The sequence below is a fragment of the Eucyclogobius newberryi genome, unplaced genomic scaffold (genome assembly GCF_026437365.1).
Source record: "Eucyclogobius newberryi isolate DKJ021-1_F unplaced genomic scaffold, fEucNew1.0.hap1 SCAF_14, whole genome shotgun sequence".
NCBI classification, from domain to species: Eukaryota; Metazoa; Chordata; class Actinopteri; order Gobiiformes; family Gobiidae; genus Eucyclogobius; species Eucyclogobius newberryi.
This window is the reverse complement of record NW_027315768.1, coordinates 9,404,987-9,423,735: the sequence shown is the minus strand read 5'-3', so window position 1 is coordinate 9,423,735 and position 18,749 is coordinate 9,404,987. Positions and strand designations below refer to the sequence as shown.

Below are 18,749 nucleotides of genomic sequence, written 5' to 3'. Positions count from 1 at the left end.
CCCAGATGAAATCGCTCCTGCAACAGGCTCGCCCGTCTCTGGCCAAGCGTTGCAGTGATCTGGGTTTTCCTGCACGGGATGTGGGGCCCATGCATGAGGAGGATGTCATATCGGTGGCTGAATCCGATACGCATTTCCAGTATGACTCCCTCGATTTGGAGTGCCGGGCCTCAGACACAGGCTCCCATGCATCCACGGGCTGTCTGGACAGGGATGACGACGTGCCCCTCTCTGTCGTTCGTTCCACACTTAGCTACTTGCGTTTGGACGTATCGCAGGAGACGGAGGCTACTACTAGTGCCTTTTTCAAGCGCCAATGGCAGGTCCCCTCCGTCGTTGTACCGCCCTCACAGGAGTACGTCAGGGAGCTACACGCTCGCTGGAGTGACACAAAGGCGCTATCGCGCTTGACCTCAGACAGGGGGGCCTTGGCATCCATGCAAGATGCCCCCCAGTTTGGCCATATGCCCCCTGTTGAGCAGGCTATTGCCTCACTGATCGTCTCTCCGGAGGAGGGCCCGAATCCGCAATGTCGGATAACCGATTAATTCTTGTGCCGGGCACGGATGGGTAGGATGGGAAACTTCCTTTCCCACCTACTGCTCGATCTTTCCACTGCACTGGAGAAGTCGAATGTGGATGTACCGACGCAGGGAATGCTTGATGTCTCTTCATGCATTTGCTCTTCGTCCAGGGAGCTTGGTCGCGTGTTGTCCACTCTGGCGCAGGCTCGTCGACAGGTGTGGTTGGCCCTGTCTCCCCTCACGGAACCATCTAAGAGGATGTTAAGGAACGTTCCAGTTGTCCCGGGAGAGCTCTTTGGTGCGGCTGCGCTTGAGGCGTTAGAACGCACTGCACAAGCCGGATTAGGAGCCAGTTGGTCGGTGTCCGCAGACGGACACCTCAACGTGGTGGCCCGCCTGCGTCCGGCACTCAAGCTGTTGCCCCGTTGGCCCATACGGTGGCTGCCCACGAGTCCGAAGGTTCACTGGTCTGAAGTTTCACTAGTCCGAAAATTCAGAATTTTTAAGGTTCACGGGTCCGAGATTTCCCCGAAATTTTAAGGTCCACAAGTCCGAAGGTTCACTGGTCCGAAGGTTCGCTAGTCCGAAAATGTAGGTCCGCGCAGCGGGCTCTCCTCCCTTTGCCCTACACACTGGCTTTTTAAGACTTTTCTAGTGTTAATGCACTTTTTATGATTAAACTCACGTATTTTCCATAACCGACTTGTTTCTGTGCATAGCCTGAGCTCCTTATCGTATTATTAATGAATTAATTTACTCCGGGATTAAACTGTTTTCCAGTAGGTATTCTTCAAAAGCTGAATTTTCCTTTTTGACTACAAATCCTACGGTGATCGGATCACGTGTATTTCTATACTTACAATCAAATGAAGACATAGAGCGGTGGGTTCAGATCACGCATATTTTTTATGATCAAATGAAAGAATAAAGCGGAAAGTTCAGATCACGCATATTTCTTATGATATAATGAAGGCATAAAGCGGAGGGTTCAGATCACGTATATTTCTATACATTACACACACATTACAACTTGCGGTGCCATCTGTGAGCAGCTGGTACACAAAACGTTGTGATGAGCCCCAGTGCGTGTCTTCGTGCTTCGTGAGCATTTTACAGACTGACTACATCCCGATGCCGTCTGCACCTTCACTTTAGCCCTATGAGGAACTTTCGGACTAGCGAACCTTCGGAGTAGCGACCCTTCGGACTAGCGAACCTTCGGACTAGCAAACCTTCGGACCAGTGAACCTTCGGACCAGTGAACCTTCGGACCAGTGAACCTTCGGACCAGTGAACCTTCGAACTAGCAAGCACTTGACGGGTCAACACTTGAGCGCTAAACGGCATGATATGTACATAATGAAATATAAAGGTATAAAGTTATGTAGTGCAATAGGAAGTGGTGATATGTACATCATAAAAATGTATTAATTAATGAGATAATAGATACACTATCAGAGTCCAATTACATCAGAGATCACAGCCACATCCTCTTCTGTGCTGTGACTCTCGGCGCTGGGCATGTGATGTCTTTTGCCTCGTCAGCACAGAAAGGCCTGATTTTTTTCATGCAGATAGGTCTGCCTGTCAATGTTCAGTCCAGGTGGGACCAGGACATGGAGATTGTCAACCGGAGGCAGAACAGCTGATTTGCGTTGTATCAGAAATTCTGTAGCTCTGTGCTGACCCCGCGCGCAGAGGCGCGCTGATCCGGCGCGCGTCGCTCTGTGCCGACCCTGCACGCAGAGGTACGCTGACCCGGGGCGCGTCGCTCCGTGCTGACCTGGGGCGCGTCGCTCCGTGCTGATCCCGCGCGCGTCGCTCCGTGCTGATCCCGCGCGCGTCGCTCTGTGCTGAGCCTGCGCGCGCCTCTGTCAGCACAGAGCGACGCGCGCGGGGTCAGCGCGCCTCCGTGCTGACCGGCTGCAGAGGGTTTGAGGGAAAGTGTATCTGTAGAAGACAGAGGGAGAGAGCGAAGGAATTAGATTAAGACATGTGACATTTGATAAGAGAAGATATTCCTTTATTGTCCACACATGGAGAAATTGCATTGTTGCAACGCAGGTTGATACAGAGGAAAAGGACAGATAACTTATAGGAAGTTTAAAAAAATACTCTTAATAAAAGAACTCTTATAAACAAAATCTCCAATAGACAGAACCTCTCATTTCTCAATAAGGAATAAAAACAGCTAGCGTAAGACAAAATAATACTAATAATAATGGTAAAATAAACACTCTATTTACATCAGTTATATGCACATGAATGTGACATTATTGCGTGTCTATAATTGCTATTCTGCATTTGCACTTTATTGTACATTTAATAAAGTGAAGTTAAGTAAATGATGTGTAATAAATAGTACCTGATGTGCAAAGTCGAAGCTGTAATGCAATGGACTTCTGCATAGTTTTTTGATAAAAATCCATCTCTGAGCGCCAATTCTGAAAAAATTTTTGAAAACCACGAAGATACAGACATTATACCATCCCAAAACAGCTAGTTTCAAGAGACTACGTGATGTTAATTATTCAGAAAGTGGTCACATTAAATTCAAGCCCGTATTTATAATGTAGAGTGCACTGAAGCAGCATGTTAGCTTAGCATTGCTCCGTGTCTGCTACATGCGGTTGTGGAGAGACCGTGTCTGCTCCGGTGCCGAGGCACGAGGCTAAATAAACCACCTTAAAACACAGAGTTAAAGCAATACTTTAGAGTTGAAGTACCTCAGTTCCGTTGCAATGCAGTCCAGGGAATGTAAGCTCTGAAGACAGTCTGGAGTAATGAATAATGTCTCTGAGAGGAGAACACGGAGGACACGCAGCTGTAGCCATGTGGTTTGCAGCTGATTGGTGGAAAAAGATCAACATGCGCTGGCTAGAAAAAGGTGGAAAAAAAAATCTTATTTTGGCTCTGTTTGGTCCGGCCGACTTGTGGCGTTTTTTCCCGTGGTCGATCACATATTATATAGGAGTACGTTTTCTATTTGAAATTTGTTCAGCATTTTAAATAAACAAAGCCAACAAACAGTCAAGTGCAGGCTTTAAGATGGGATTTGAAAACACCCCGTCCAAATAATTTTGTACGGGGGGCGACTAGGCGAAAAATATCATATGATCATATTGGCTTTCCGTAATCTTTTGGGTAGCTGTGGCCGTCCCTGCACTCAAAAATGCCCGTCCACATTTTAAAATACCCCGTCCAAAATATGAGAAGACGGCCCTCTATCTAAAAGCCTGGTCAAGCTTTCTCAGCGTCCAAATTAATTATTAAAGCTTTATTTTTTTTTTGCTTTTGTATATGATTCACTATGTGTAAAGATCATTTTATGTTATCCAGGATTTGTTGTCCGTTCATAAATCCTGTCTGATCCATTTGGGAGGTTTGTTTCATTATTTAGGACATAATTAAGTCCACTTTCAGAATATAATGTTTTATTTTGTCCGGTTTAGTTTTAAATTGTTCTTTCTGCTTGTTGTTTTCCAAGTTTCCATGCAAATATTTATTTTTATCTGCTCTCATAATATCTTTGTTCGTTAAAGAGCTTTATTTTTTGTGAAGTCATATTGTTAATTTCCTGTAGCATTAAGGGTTCTTCTTCTTGGCGTGGCTGGGACAGAGAGGTTGGTGCGGCGTTCTGTTCAGCACCTTCAGGCAGTGATAACCACTTTGCCTTGGCTCAAGAGGAGGTTAACAGGCTTTAGCTTTGTGCTGGTGGCTGCCCACGAGTCCGAAGGTTTACTGGTCCGAAGGTTCACGAGTCCGAAAATTCCGAAATTTTAAGGTTCACAAGTCCAAAGGTTCATTAGTCCGAAGGTTCACGAGTCCGAAGATGTGTGTCTGCGCAGCGGGCTCTACTCGCGGCTCTCCTCATCAAAGCTGTGTCTCCGCACAGCGGGCTCGCCTCCCTTTGCCCCACACACTGCTTTTTGGACTTTACTAGTGTTGATGCACTTTTTATGATTAAACTCACATATTTTCCATAACCGACTTGTTTCTGTGCATAGCCTGAGCTCCTTATTGTATTATTAATGAATGAATTAACTCAAATAGCCCAGCAGTTTCGGCCACGCGCCGCGGCTTTGTAGACACTCCCGTCTTGGCCAGCTGAATTTCCTTTTTGACTACCAATCCTACAGTGATCGGATCACGCGTTTCTATATATACATATGTCATTTCTATACTTATGATCAAATGAAGGCATAGAGTGGAGGATTCTGTTCACGCATTTTTCTTATGATCAAATGAGGGCATAAAGCGGAGGATTCGATATGTTCCCTTGTTATTTTCATATACACAGCACAACTTGTGGTGCCACCTGTGAGCAGCTGGTACACAAAACGTTGTGACGAGCCCCAGTGCGTGTCTTCGTGCTTCGTGCGCATTTTACAGACTGACTACATCCCGATGCCGTCTATGCACCTTCACTTTAGCCCTATGAGGAACTTTCGGACTAGCGAACCTTCGGACCAGTGAACCTTCGGACAAGTGAACCTTCGGACCAGTGAAATTTCGGACCAGTGAACCTTCGGACCAGTGAACCTTCGGACCAGTGAACCTTCGGACTAGTGAACCTTTAAAACTTTCGGACCAGTGAACCTTCGGACCAGTGAACCTTCGGACTAGTGAACCTTTAAAACTTTCGGACCAGTGAACCTTCGGGCCAGTGAACCTTCGGACCAGTGAACCTTCGGACTAGTGAACCTTTAAAACTTTCGGACCAGTGAACCTTCGGACCAGTGAACCTTCGGACTAGTGAACCTTTAAAACCTTCGGACTTGTGAACCTTCGGACTAGCGAACCTTCAGTCTCATGGGGGGTAACCTTCGTGCTTACCCCGATCACAAAGTTCTCACCCTAGGAAGAGATAAACCTTGGGCTGCTCCACGAGGACAAAAGCGCAAAAAAGGATTACAGAGTCAAATAAAATAACAACAGCTTTTATTTTCAGATTTTGGTTTTCAGCCATAAACATTATTCACATTATTTCCTGATTTTATATTTAGTTTTAATATTGAGAAGCGGGAAACAGTCATTTCCCGATTTATGATTTTCCATTTGTTAGTGTACATTGACCTTGACTCTGCAAAACCCAAAGAATGAATCCTAACAGTCCTGCTCCAAGTTTGTTAATGTGATGCAGCTCAGGCAAAGGCTCCGTCTGTAGCGCCCATGTTTGTGAATTCTGTTCATTGACAATAGCAATAAACCTCTTCTGATTCTGATTTTACAGGCGAAGTGGACATTTGGTTCGATTGATAAAAGTATTGTGAACTCTCAGAGAAAAAGATGTTGCATTGTTGTCCGCTTCCGTTTGTATCATGTGACCTGAAAACTTGGTGCTAAGAAGCTTCCTGTCTTCACGTACCTACTATCCCCGCCCATATCCCTGTACTTTGAACAAAAAATGTCACATAGCCCCTTCTCAAAACTCAAACGTGTTAATGACAATCCGCTGTTTGCTTTGATGAAATACCACTATAAAGAGGTGGGACCATTTTAGATCAATTTTGTGGTTTACAATGAACAAACAAACTACAACATAAGTAGATTATAGCTTTACAAAGTATCTGAAAAAAGCATAGTATGTCTCCTTTAAATTATTATTATTTATTATAATTATTTGAACATGTGCTTTGGCCACATTTAACCACAAATAGGTATCAGGGTCTGGCTGAATATTTGATCCAAAATATTGTGAAAGCTGTTACAATCTGACTAGAGAACCATAAAGTCTCGTGATCCAGATCTCAGAATCTTAAGTGTGACAATGAGTTCAATAGTTTTCCTAAACCATGGGTAGAGCATAGCGTACATGAGAGGATTTAGACAAGAGTTAACGAGCACCATGAAAAGCATAACCATTTCAATTGGAGCGCCCAGAAACACGAGGTTGAACCCAGAGTAGGCCACACAGTAATAGGGGCAGAAACACAGCAAATACACAAGCACAACAATACCCAAGTTCTTAGCGGCTTTGATCTCAGATTTCCTTGAGGCTTTGCACGTCACTGAAGTAACCTGAGAACGCATGATTCGGGCCTGGGACATAGCTACTACAAATACTCTCGTATACAGGACAAGAATGATAAGTACTGGGATGACAAACACACAAATTATATCAGCTTCCTTTGAAAAGTGAACCCTACATTCTCCTAAGCAAGTCTTATATTTGCTAGGGTTTTTCAAGCTGTCATATGAAGTAAAACTGGCGTACATAAATGCGTAGAACCAACAGAAACAAATGCTGCGATTAATTACTTTGTCAGTCATTCTGATTGAGTAATGCAATGGGTCAATAATGGCTATGTAACGGTCAACAGAAATGAGAACTATTGTTCCCACTGAGCCTGTTGTTAAAGATAAAGGAATGAGGAAATACGAAGCACACAAAAGGTCCCCGAAAAACCAACAGGTCCCCCACAGCAGCCCATGCATTGGTATCACCACAAGGCCAATGAGGAAGTCTGAGACGGCGAGGGAGAGGAGGATGAGGTTGGTAGGGGAGTGAAGCTGTCTGCAATAAAGAGAAAATATCAGATTTTCGTTAAATTTAATAATATTAATTGTAGAAATAACAAGCTTGTCTTATTTCCACATAGGAGCTTTTACCTGAAAGCAAAAAGGGTCAAATTCATCATTATGATTTCACATAATCAACTTAAACTTTAAGATTAGAGAACCTTTATTTGTCCCACAATGGGACATATAAAAGTCACCTCTAGTATGTCAAACAAATATATAATAACAGCAAGACAACAAAATAAAAAAGAAGAAAAAACAATAAAAAATGTCCTTATACCTGAAGTGTGCAATTGAGATGATGACGAGCAGATTGAGCGTGGTGGTGACCAGGGAGATGAGGCAGAGCAGGGCATAATACACTAGAAGTGGAAGGCTCTGAGGTTTTCTGCAGGAATTGTTGAGGAGATGAGGGAAGCACACTCCTTCCTCCACCACAGTCTCCATCGTCAGACTAACCACCTAAGACTAACCATCAAGATCAATTTATATCCTACCTGCTGATGTCCTCTGTGTCCAACTTCCCTCAGGACTAGCAACAGGGATCCTTCATTGGGCAACAAAAAAGTTGAGGGAGGCTATTAGAGATATATGTGCCCCACCGCCGCAATTGTCGGACCACCTCGGTGAAACTGAGAAAAACAGCATTTTACTTTTTTTTCCCCAAATTTGTGATTTTCATTTTTTTGCAGAATGTGCTAGTTGAAGTTATGAATAAGCCCCTGTGTGCTTCAGATAACACTATTGGTTATCTTAAACGTATACATTAAGCTGTTAAAAATGTGGAGTTTTCGGGTCTTTTTCCTGCTCTCCTGGGGGGCGTCACCTTTTTCTAGCCAACGTATTGTTTACATTTTCCACCAATCAGCTGTGATCCGCATGGCAGCTGCGTGCTCTGTGTTTTCCTCTCATTACTCCAGACCGTCTGCAGAGCACAGTCTTCAGAGCTTACATTTCCTGGACTACATTGGAACGGAACTGTTTACTCAGGTACACTTTTACTTTACTACTAAATTATTGCTTTAACGCTGTGTTTTAAGGCGGTCTCGTGATCACTTTAGAATCTTACTTGTCTGCTCCGGTGTGGGTTGTGTGGGTCGTGCTTTTGTGTGTGTTTAACGCAGCTATTCGGAGCTAAGTTGTAAGCTAAACTTTGCTATGTTATCGGGTTATTTTTCGGCGTTTTGTCTGTACAAATTATATACTTATGTAGTATTTCTTGACCCGTGGGTTGTGCTTTGTGTGTATTTTATGGTGCTAAACCGGCTGTTAGCCCCACAGCCCAGAGCTAAACGCAGCTATTCGGAGCTAAGTTGTAAGCTAAACTTTGCTATGTTATCGGGTTATTTTTCGGCGTGGGAAGAGAAAAAAACTACAACTCCCGATACCAATGTGAACTGTTATGTGAAGCGTGTTATTCCCATATTTCTGTTAACCCTAATCCTTTTTTTCCCCTTTTCAGAATTGGCAAAGACACCCTGACTGACATGACCTGTCTCTACGTGAAGTCTGCTAAGGAGCGTGGTAAGTGTAAAACATTATTTTGGTGATTTTCGTGTTTTAATGATTAGAGTATAATTAACCATAAGTAACATCTGTTTTTCAGGTGAGCCTGCAGTTTGTACATCAAGCTTCAGATCACTGTGGAAACAGCTTCTCCCACACATCAGAAGCTGCAGGCCACGCACAGATCTCTACAACAGAATCTAATGTGCTGTCTTTCGGACCCTCACCGCCAGCAAGCAAAGACATCAGGATGCATTACAGCTTTGACTTTGCACAGCAGGTACTAATAATAGTGCAAATGCAATATAGCAATTATAGAGAGATATACGTCTTAATCAAATGTCATATGTATTAATCTAATCTTCTTTCTCTCTCTCTGTCTACTACAGATACACTTTCCGTCCAACCCTCTGCAGCCGGGGCCAAGCTTCACTACACAATGGACATCCACTTCCTCATTGCTGGCCACACCAAATTCTCCCCTGATTGCGGCTTTGGACTTATCAAGCGAGCATACATGAAGACCAGGGTTGACACTTTGGAAGACATCGCTGAGGTTAGTTTATATTATTTGACTACTGTAATGTGTAAACATTAGCCTGGCAAAACTTCAGTGCTGCTCTCTGCTTAAGATATGTTTCTTCTGTTCTCATTTTTTTACATTGTCGCCCTTGTCATCAGGGAGTGGAAAACAGCTCTCCTGAGTCTCACCTCAGTATCCTACAGCTTGTTGGAACGGCGGATGGCAAAGTGTTTGTCAAGAACTTGGACTGGCAGAAGCATCTGAGTCCCTTCTTCAGACGGCTTCCAAAGATCAAGAGTTATCAGCACTTCAGGTATTTATATTGAAACTCTCACATTGTGTTAAAAAAAAAAAAAAGTTAATGTTTTATGTGAAATAGTTAGCCATTTCTTAAATGTCCTGTTATTTGTTTACAGCTTTGATGCCAAGAGCCATGGACCCGTTGCAGTTCGTATACCTGGCCCTAGCATCTGTTTATAAGAGTTCTTCTATTAAGAGTGTTTTTTAAACTTCCTATAAGTTATCTGTCCTTTGCCCCTGTATCTACTGCGTTGTAACATTAAAGACTATCTTATCTTATCTTTTGTTGTTTGTGTTGCACTGAATCACCTGTGAATTATGTTTATCGACAAATGCAATGAACCCTATTCTCATTCTGATTCTTTGATTCTATTCAGGGCCTTTTGTAATCAAAGTATTTCCATTTTAATATAGTAACTTCTAATTCTGATTCAAGTCCAGTTACCATCAATAACAACACTCCTCTTGAGTCTTCAGTGACAGCTGTAGGGGGAGGTGGTGTCAGTGTGACAGGGGGGAGGGCTTATCTCAATGAGATGCAAATGAGCCCCGCCCCTGTGACTCTGGGCTCACTCAGGTGAGAAACTTTGAGCCCCGTTTTCTCAGTGAATGGGTTTGAGAGTTGTTTACATTCAAATGACCACAACTTACTCAAATATGATCAGGTCTACATGAGTGAGACATCATGAAAGCTTTGAATTCACACTTTCAGAATCTGTGAATAACTCAAAATGTCTCCGGATAGACATGTAACTGGTTTAGCCTCGGTCGGTCACTGTTTTTTAATTATTATTAATGTAATGTTTATTTTAGAAGTCTCACTGACTCTTCTTTATTCACTACACTAGAGGACATCCATTGGTTTTAAATATGGTAAATTATATTATATTATATACATATACATACATACATACTCTTTCTCACCCTCCGCGAGTGGTCTCTATTTCTTCCCCTTCAAGCTCGGCTCCTCTACCAGAGGCCCCTGGGAGCTTGAGGGTTCTGCGCAGTATCGTTACTGTTCCTGCACTGCAATTTTCTGGACCGAGATGTCTGATGTTTTTCCTGGGATCTGCTCAAGCAATTCGTCCAGTTTGGGGGTCACTGCCCCAAGTGCTCTGATCGCTACCTTCATGCTCCAGGCCTTCTCCAGCTCATCTTTGAGGCCTTGGTATTCCTCTAGTTTCTCGTGTCCCTTTTTCCGGATGTTAGCATCCCATTGTGTTGCAATGTCCACCACCACAGCTTTACTCTGCACCTTGTCGACCACCACTATGTCCGGTTGGTTCGCCATTACCATTCTGTCTGTCTGTATCTGGAAGTCCCAGAGGACCTTGGCTCGGTCATTCTCCACCACCTTTGGAGGTGTTTCCCGCTCAGTTCAATTCAATTTATTTTAGTAACGCCCAAAATCAACTTGGCAATGTCCCAGGCTCCCCTGTCCATAGACCTTCCTTCTCAGAAAGGAAAAAACTACAAAACATCTTTGGGAAACCTAGAGTTCCACAGTGAAGGAGAGATCCGACTCCCTCAGACGGACAGGCGGACGCGAGTCAGAGAGTGGAGCTGGAGCCACTCAGGAGGAGAACCAGTTCTTCCAGGCAGATGAAGAACCGTTCATATGGAGCAGAGACCGCTTCTCCAGGGACTCAAGGATCATCTGGGTCCACAGGTCATCAATGTGCCTGTCCCACTGCAGTGGGAAAAGAAGAAGAAAAGGCAATGAACAGATTGCAAGTGAAATTAAATATTGTTTGATAGAATAAGTAGTCAGAAGCAGATGATAGTGCTCAAGCTGCCATACTTCCCTCAGCATTGGTTGCTCCTAGGGCAGTGTAGCTGAAACTGTAGGTTTTTATGTCTGTTCCTAACTGGCCTGACCATAAAGCTTCGTACAGACCGCGGCAGCGTAATCGCGCCCGACGCAGAATTTGAGCGCGTGTACATTTGAAAGACAAACGCGTGTTCTTGACGCGCCGGACTTGTCTGTTAAAATACACTCAGCAGCAGACGTGCGTCCGAGTCGTCCTGCGCACATGCGCAGTGGAGGAGTTGTGCTGTGTTGCTTTTCTCGTGGTGTAAATGGAGTTTAATGTTGGACCATGGCTTTGGTTTATTAACTTTACAAAGTCCAAAAGCGGAGGCGATGGGCTCCAGGGCCTGTCTGGGACCCGCATATACTTCAGAGCTGAGCAGAGTTTAGTCAATATCATTATTTGCCCCTTCCTGCGGCTAGACTATTTAATCATCCAGATCACATACAGCTGTGTTCATGATTTTCGTGCACACTCTCCATGGCAGCGGGAGGCCTCGCTCTAATACACACTCGTTCCTTACCTTTCTACGGATCAACTCGACCTCATTCCTTCCGATGCATCGGCCCGACCCAGGCCTCACCTCGCCCAGAACAGGCGAGCCATACAGGGCCATCCTCCACTGGTATCCCATTGGACCGGTCCGGTCCCACCATTCAGCTGTTCTCACAGGCGCAGCTCTCACTTACGGCCAGGCCATGGATGTATTATATTATCTGGATAGGGTACGCCCCCTCTGCCTCTGGCTCCAAATTGAGTAGTGGCCACTCCTCAGAATGCAGCCTTTTGGTCGGACAATTTCAGGAGTTCGGCCTCTAAAATGACCAAACATGCTAAATTGTTTTTAGTTTAAAAATAAAATAGAAGGAATTTCACTCTTTGACTGTTCTAATGAGTATCTTTCTCATCTTCTCCAGAGCGAAGCAGGCGTCCAGAGCTGAGCTGACCGTCCTGACCAGTTAGTTTAGTCTGTCTGTGCTGACCAGAGCTCTACAGGTCACTACAGGTCACTGCAGGTCACTACAGGTCACTGCAGGTCACTACAGGTCACTGCAGACACAGAGTCATCTCAAGTAAACTCCTGACGACTCCTAAGCAAAAGGTATTTTAATAATAACTTGTGCCTCGACTAAAAGTAAACAGTGTAGAATCAGTACTTTGAATTTATAAAATGTCTGTTTTGTTATGACCAAAAAAACTAAATGATAATTGTTCTTCAAAAGAGACACTGCTGTGTCACATGTGTCTGTGAAGCAGCTTCAGGACAAACATGTGAAGTGTATGTTATATGACTTGTATAATCTAAACATGTGAAGTGTATGTTATGTGACTTGTATAATCTAAACATGTGAAGTGTATGTTATGTGACTTGTATAATCTAAACATGTGAAGTGTATGTTATATGACTTGTATAATCTAAACATGTGAAGTGTATGTTATATGACTTGTATAAATCTAATACATATGAAGTGTATGTTATATGACTTGTATAATCTAAACATATGAAGTGTATGTTATGTGACTTGTATAAATCTAATACATATGAAGTGTATGTTATGTGACTTGTATAAATCTAATACATATGAAGTGTATGTTATATGACTTGTATAATCTAAACATATGAAGTGTATGTTATATGACTTGTATAAATCTAATACATATGAAGTGTATGTTATGTGACTTGTATAATCTAAACATGTGAAGTGTATGTTATATGACTTGTATAATCTAAACATGTGAAGTGTATGTTATATGACTTGTATAAATCTAATACATATGAAGTGTATGTTATGTGACTTGTATAAATCTAATACATATGAAGTGTATGTTATGTGACTTGTATAAATCTAATACATATGAAGTGTATGTTATGTGACTTGTATAAATCTAATACATATGAAGTGTATGTTATGTGACTTGTATAAATCTAATACAAATGAAGTGTATGTTATGTGACTTGTATAATCTAAAGCTGTGACATGTTCTGTTTGTCTCTCTGTCAAACGATGGAGCTGAACGGAGGAGTTTACTGAAGTCCTTTTCACCAGAAGACTGCGTAGCCATGGAAACAAAGTCTTGTTAAATACTGAGATATTCAGTATTTAACGCAATAATGTCACATTCATGTGCATATAACTGATGTAAATAGAGTGTTTATTTTACCATTATTATTAGTATTATTTGGTCTTACGCTGTTTTTATTTTATCTTTATTTTTCCCCTCCATTCCTTATTAGGAAATGAAAGGTTCTGTTTATAAGAGTTTTGTTTATAAGAGTTTTTCTATTAAGAGTGTTTTTTAAACTTCCTGTCCTTTTTAAACTTATCTGTCCTTTTCCTCTGTATCAACCTGCGTTGCAACAACGAAATTTCCCCATGTGTGGACAATAAAGGAATATCTTATCTTATTCAGTTTGATCTATTTGACTTATACAGGTTGTTTTATCTTTGTTCATTGTTTTATGTTGCACTGAATCACCAAAGCAAGTTCCACTGTTTGTGAATTCTGTTGTTTGACAATGGCAATAAACCTTCTAATAATAATGATGATAAAAAGAATGAACAGTGCACAGACTCCAAAACTCCTTAATAAGGAGACAATTTAACCACATTGTAGCTTTAAAACTGTGGCTAAAATCAATTTATCATTTGTAGTTATAATCAGATTTACATTTATTGAACAAGTTCATTCATGTTCATTATTCTTATTAAATACATTAATAAACAAATGTGTTTTGTATTTATTAAAGATTGACATGATACAAAAATGACACAAAAGGAAAGTGAATATAATTAAATACTGCTTAACTCCATTATGTAACAGAATTGATGATTAGATTTTATATTTCTTCTCATTTGATAAAAAAAAAAAAAAATGCTTATTGGCCAAATTATATTATGTAAATGAATAACTGAAAAGTTAATAACAAAATAAATACCTAAACCAAAAACAATACAGAAAATGATGACATTATTACACCTCTAAATGAACAAAAGTAATTCATTGTCAATTAAACCGGACTTTTTATCTTAACACTTCTTTATAAATATCAGAGCTTTACAACATGATACATGTATATTTATAGATGGATATAACAATCCATCATTATACGTTACGTAAACAGACCATTACAAGCGGAATTATTCCAAAATTCCGTGTTGACTGTTCTGAGTCTTTCACGCTGCTGTGACGTGCGCGCTCCCGACGCCAAAGCCTCACGGCGATGACGTCACAAAAGTGGGAGGAGATATACCAGTATTCAGGAAGTAATGCAGAACTAAAAAACCTTTTTTGGAACCATGCGCCAATGAGCAACTCCATAGGTTTCAATGGCGGTCATCTTGGCTTCCGGGGGCTTGGGCCAGGCTCCCGTCAGCAGACGTCCCGCCTCGGATCACCTCTGTAGTCCGGTATTGAGATCGCCTCGCGCCCTGCGCCCTCCTCCCAGTGCTCCGGTCTTCCCAGCGCATTCCGCGGCCTCGCTCGTTAAGCGCCTTCCGCACGTACTCGTCATTTCTCTCTACACCGACCGTTCGCGTGGACGACGGCAGGTCTCCAGACCGCGCTCAAGAAGAAGCTTTTGTTTTCACGGCGCCGTCAACAATCATGTTGTTTAAACTTCTTTGGCTCACACAATTCGTGTTCACTGCGGAGTGCGCTCTGCCCCGGCCACTTTCGCGGGCTGCAGCGGCTCCTCCAGGTAAAGTATTCCTCCACGTTATCTCCTTCCTCCTCCGTCGTCTCCTTCCTTCACTCAAGCTTGGAAGCCTCTCTTCTAGTTGCAAGATTTGATCACCTCTTTCAAGTGTTCATTCACTTATTTTCTCACCACTCCAGCATCCAACTATTGTCCTAAAAGAAGCTGGCATCTCTCGAAATACAAGTAAATAAATACAATATACATGCATATATTATAAAATAATAAAACAAAAAAAAAAAAATAAGAAAAAACTCTTACCTTCCTCTCCTTTCTCTCCCCCCCTCTCCTTTCTTTTTCTCACGCACCAGTTTGCGAGTTTGCCACTCGTTCCTTGATTCCACTCGTTTCTCAGGCCCATGTTGACAGGTCCCACTTCCACTTCCCTCTCTCTGCTCCATCCCCTCTCCTCGAGCACCAGCTTGCTAGCTTTCTCCTCTGGTATCTGCGTGCCAGGTCCCAGTCCCTCCCCCCTCCATTTCTCTCCACCCCTCTCTCACCCTCACTCGCAGTAATTTCTCTCCCCTCTCCTTGATCACCAGTTTGCTAGATACTTCATCCTCGGACACCGCGTTGCCAGGTTCCATCGTTTATCCTCTGGCACCGCGTAGCCAAGTTCCAGAATTTTATCCTTTTGCGCTGCGTCTCCAGGTTCCTGCGTTTTATCCTCTGGCTTTACATCGCCAGATTTCTGCGTTTTATCCTCTGGCTCTGCGTTGCCAGTTTCTAGCGTTTTATCCTCTGGCACTGCGTCGCCATTGTCACTGCGTTTTGTCCTGACTCAGAGTTTTCAGGTCCCAGCTTCTAGCTTCAGTTCCAGTGTTTTATCATCGGGCAGCACATTGCCACGTTCCGGCATTTTATTCTCTGGCACCGCATTGCCACGTAATGGCGTTTTCTCCTCGGACACCTCGTTGCCAGCTTAGTTTCTCCTCGGGTACTGCGTTGCCAGGTTCCAGAATTTCATCCTAGGTTACCGCGTTTGGTCCTCGCTTTGTGGCTCAGAGTTGTTAGGTTCCAGTCTTACGAGGTTCCAGCGTTTCCTCCTCGGGCACTGCGTTGCCACGTTCCGGCATTTCAGCCTCGGGCACTGCTTTGCCACGTTCCGGCATTTCAGCCTCGGGCACCGCGTTGCCACGTTCCGGCATTTCATCCTCGGGTATCGTGTCGCCACGTTCCGGCATTTTATCCCCGGGCACCGTGTTGCCACGTCCCAGCGTTTTCTCCTCAGGCACCGTGTTGCCAGGTTCCACCCTATGTTCCACTTCCCTTCAAGCCCAGGCTTTCTGGTCTGCCCACCAAGCAGTTTTGCCAGGATCCACTCCAGCCTCCTCATCGACTCCAGCCTCCTCAAACACCGGATTGCCCTTTTGCGCTAACCCAGAAGGGCTGCGTCCACCCACCTTTCTCCGCGCCAGAATACTTTCAGCCTCCCGCTTTCATGTCCCGCCGAACCAATTAAATCCCAGGTGAGATACCCCTTCAACTCCAGTTGAACTGTTATACTATCTCGAAGCACTAAGTTCTCCACCTGAGTGGACCCAACTCCAGTCTAGCTGCTATTTGAAGCATGTCTGACTGTCCGTCCGAGAGAGCCGGATACCCCCCTTCACCGTGGAACTCCTCAAGGTTTCTACTTTTTCCCAAAGAGGTTTTGTAGTTTTTCCTTGCCGAGAAGGAGGGTCTTAGGACTCATGCTAGCTTCGCCAAGCAAACTCATGACACCTAAGCTACTTCCATCATACCTATTTTTCATGTCACCTAAGCTACTTCCATCATACCTATTTTTCATCCACCATTTTTTAAGTTGTGGATGGTAATCCCGGATTTGCTTATATCGGTCTTGTCGTAGTATCAGCTGGCATCTGCTAATCCATTAATTCCCCAGAGCCGCATTCGGGCACCGGGATGCCGCCTCTTCCCTCTTCGGGCACCGGGATGCCGCCTCTTTCATCATGCCGCCTCTTCTCTCTTCCATCACACCGACTCTTCTCTCTTCCCTCATGCAGCCTCTTCTCTCATGCCGCCTCTTCCCTCATGCCGCCTCTTCCCTCATGCCGCCTCTTCCTTCATGCCACCTCTTCCCACAGGGTCTGGTTCATCCTTTACTTAAAGTAGATCCTGGCCTGGTCCCCACATTTCCTACCAAACTTTTCCCACATTGGCGCTGCCATATCTGCCTCCAGTTAAGGAGTTGTTGACCGCCTCTTTATATCATGGAGCACTAGTTCTCCATGGCCTTCCAGGTCTACACCCACCATTACCTCCACGTTCTCCATTCTGCCAATACACACTGCCTCTGTTAAGCTTCTTTTGGGGATATCTAGGCCCAAGAGCCTTCAGCCCTCATGGCAAGAAGCCCCAAAACGGCATCAACTTCTGTACATTTGTGTTGTTCATGTTTCTCGCCTGCCAATAAACACTTTGCATCATAGCTGGGGTTGTGGTCCTTTCTAGTGAAACAGGCGGTGCTGCAGGCTAGAACAAAATTCACTAGTCACTAAGTCCATTACTTGTTTCATTTTTCCACACAGTTTGGCCCACAACACTGATTTGTAGATGATAGAATGCAGAACCAGAAGTGTTGGGTTATTTGCGGTAAGTCTAATCACAAAGCCTTTGTGAGCAGCAGTTGTGCGCCCAGGATTAGGAAGCAAACACAGCATCTCCTCCTGAAAACTCTTCCCATCAAAGAATCTTACAAACACTGATAATTGTTCCATGTCAGTCCTATCACAGGATGAGTCAATGGCAAGGGACAGTACTTGTGGTTCTTTTAAATCAGAAAGGAGGTGGGAGAAGCAATCCTTTGCCAACACTTTCCTCGCAGTTGTGTTGGCGGATAGGGGCACCTAAGATTGAGGAAAAAATGGTAACTAATCTCACAATTCACCATGACTCAATAAAGTGCAATAAATGAATTACTCACTTACTTGCTGTAATAGTTCTACAACTGTTTTCTTCATTTTGCCATCAAAACTTATGACTTCCTCTGCCATAGCAACTGCACATGTTTTTATTATTTCAGCATCAATAAATGGCTTTCCTAATTTTCCGAGGTTCCAAGATACAATCAGCGAGGCAGCAGTGGCATTCTGTTGAACAGAGGTTAATTTATTTAGTATGCACATTGACTGCTTGTGTGATGATATCATATTTGATAATCTTTGTTTACGCTTCCCAGCTTTTTCCTGGTATTTGGCATTAAAACTAGCAGCAGCGTGGCGTTGACGTGCCGCTTTAGATTTTCGTTTTTGCACAGCGCAACAGTCTGCAAACATATTAAACACGTAGGCTTGGTGCCGTGCTCAGGCAATATAAACTCTTCTGTCCACTCAGATCTGAACTGGCGATTTTCGCTGTCCCTGTTGCGTTTTATTGGTTGTAACACGATTAAATAACTAAAGTATTTTTTAATTGAAAATAATGTAATAAATTAATTAAATGTGTTTATTGTACATGTATATGTATAAAACCCAACCCAAACCAGCATCCCAGAATGCTTTTCTTCATGGTCTTGGTTTTCATGGTTGTATGTTGTATATGGCAAAGTAAAACCCTGACTGAGAACAACAAGAGGGGTTTAAGTTTCATGTTAAAGTGATGGCTAATATGCGTCATTACATGTAAGCCATAAACTGAAGACACAGTCTGATCAGAGAACATCTACATGCTGCCTCGATGTGTTACCCTCCAGATTTCTAAAGTCTGTACTAAACAGTTTGTTAGCACCATTCACTCACATAGTTAACATGTCGCTTCAATCTGGAACATTCCCAATGTCTTTGAAAACTGCGGTCATAAAGCCTCTCCTAAAGAAGAGCAGTCTTGATGCCGCAGTCCTGAGTCATTACCGGCCCATTTCT

General features: G+C 43.4%; 1 protein-coding gene across 1 annotated transcript; it reads right to left on the bottom strand.

The window, feature by feature from the left end:
• Positions 1-6,202: 6,202 nt before the first annotated feature.
• On the bottom strand, positions 6,203-15,995 carry LOC140359253 (trace amine-associated receptor 7h-like). Its single transcript, XM_072444113.1, has 4 exons — positions 15,911-15,995; positions 11,710-11,846; positions 10,502-10,630; positions 6,203-7,106 (listed from the first exon to the last, which is right to left on the bottom strand). Exons 1-4 carry the CDS (start codon positions 15,993-15,995, stop codon positions 6,243-6,245), a joined length of 1,215 nt encoding a protein of 404 aa, XP_072300214.1. The 3' UTR covers positions 6,203-6,242.
• Between the last annotated feature and the right edge of the window lie 2,754 nt (positions 15,996-18,749).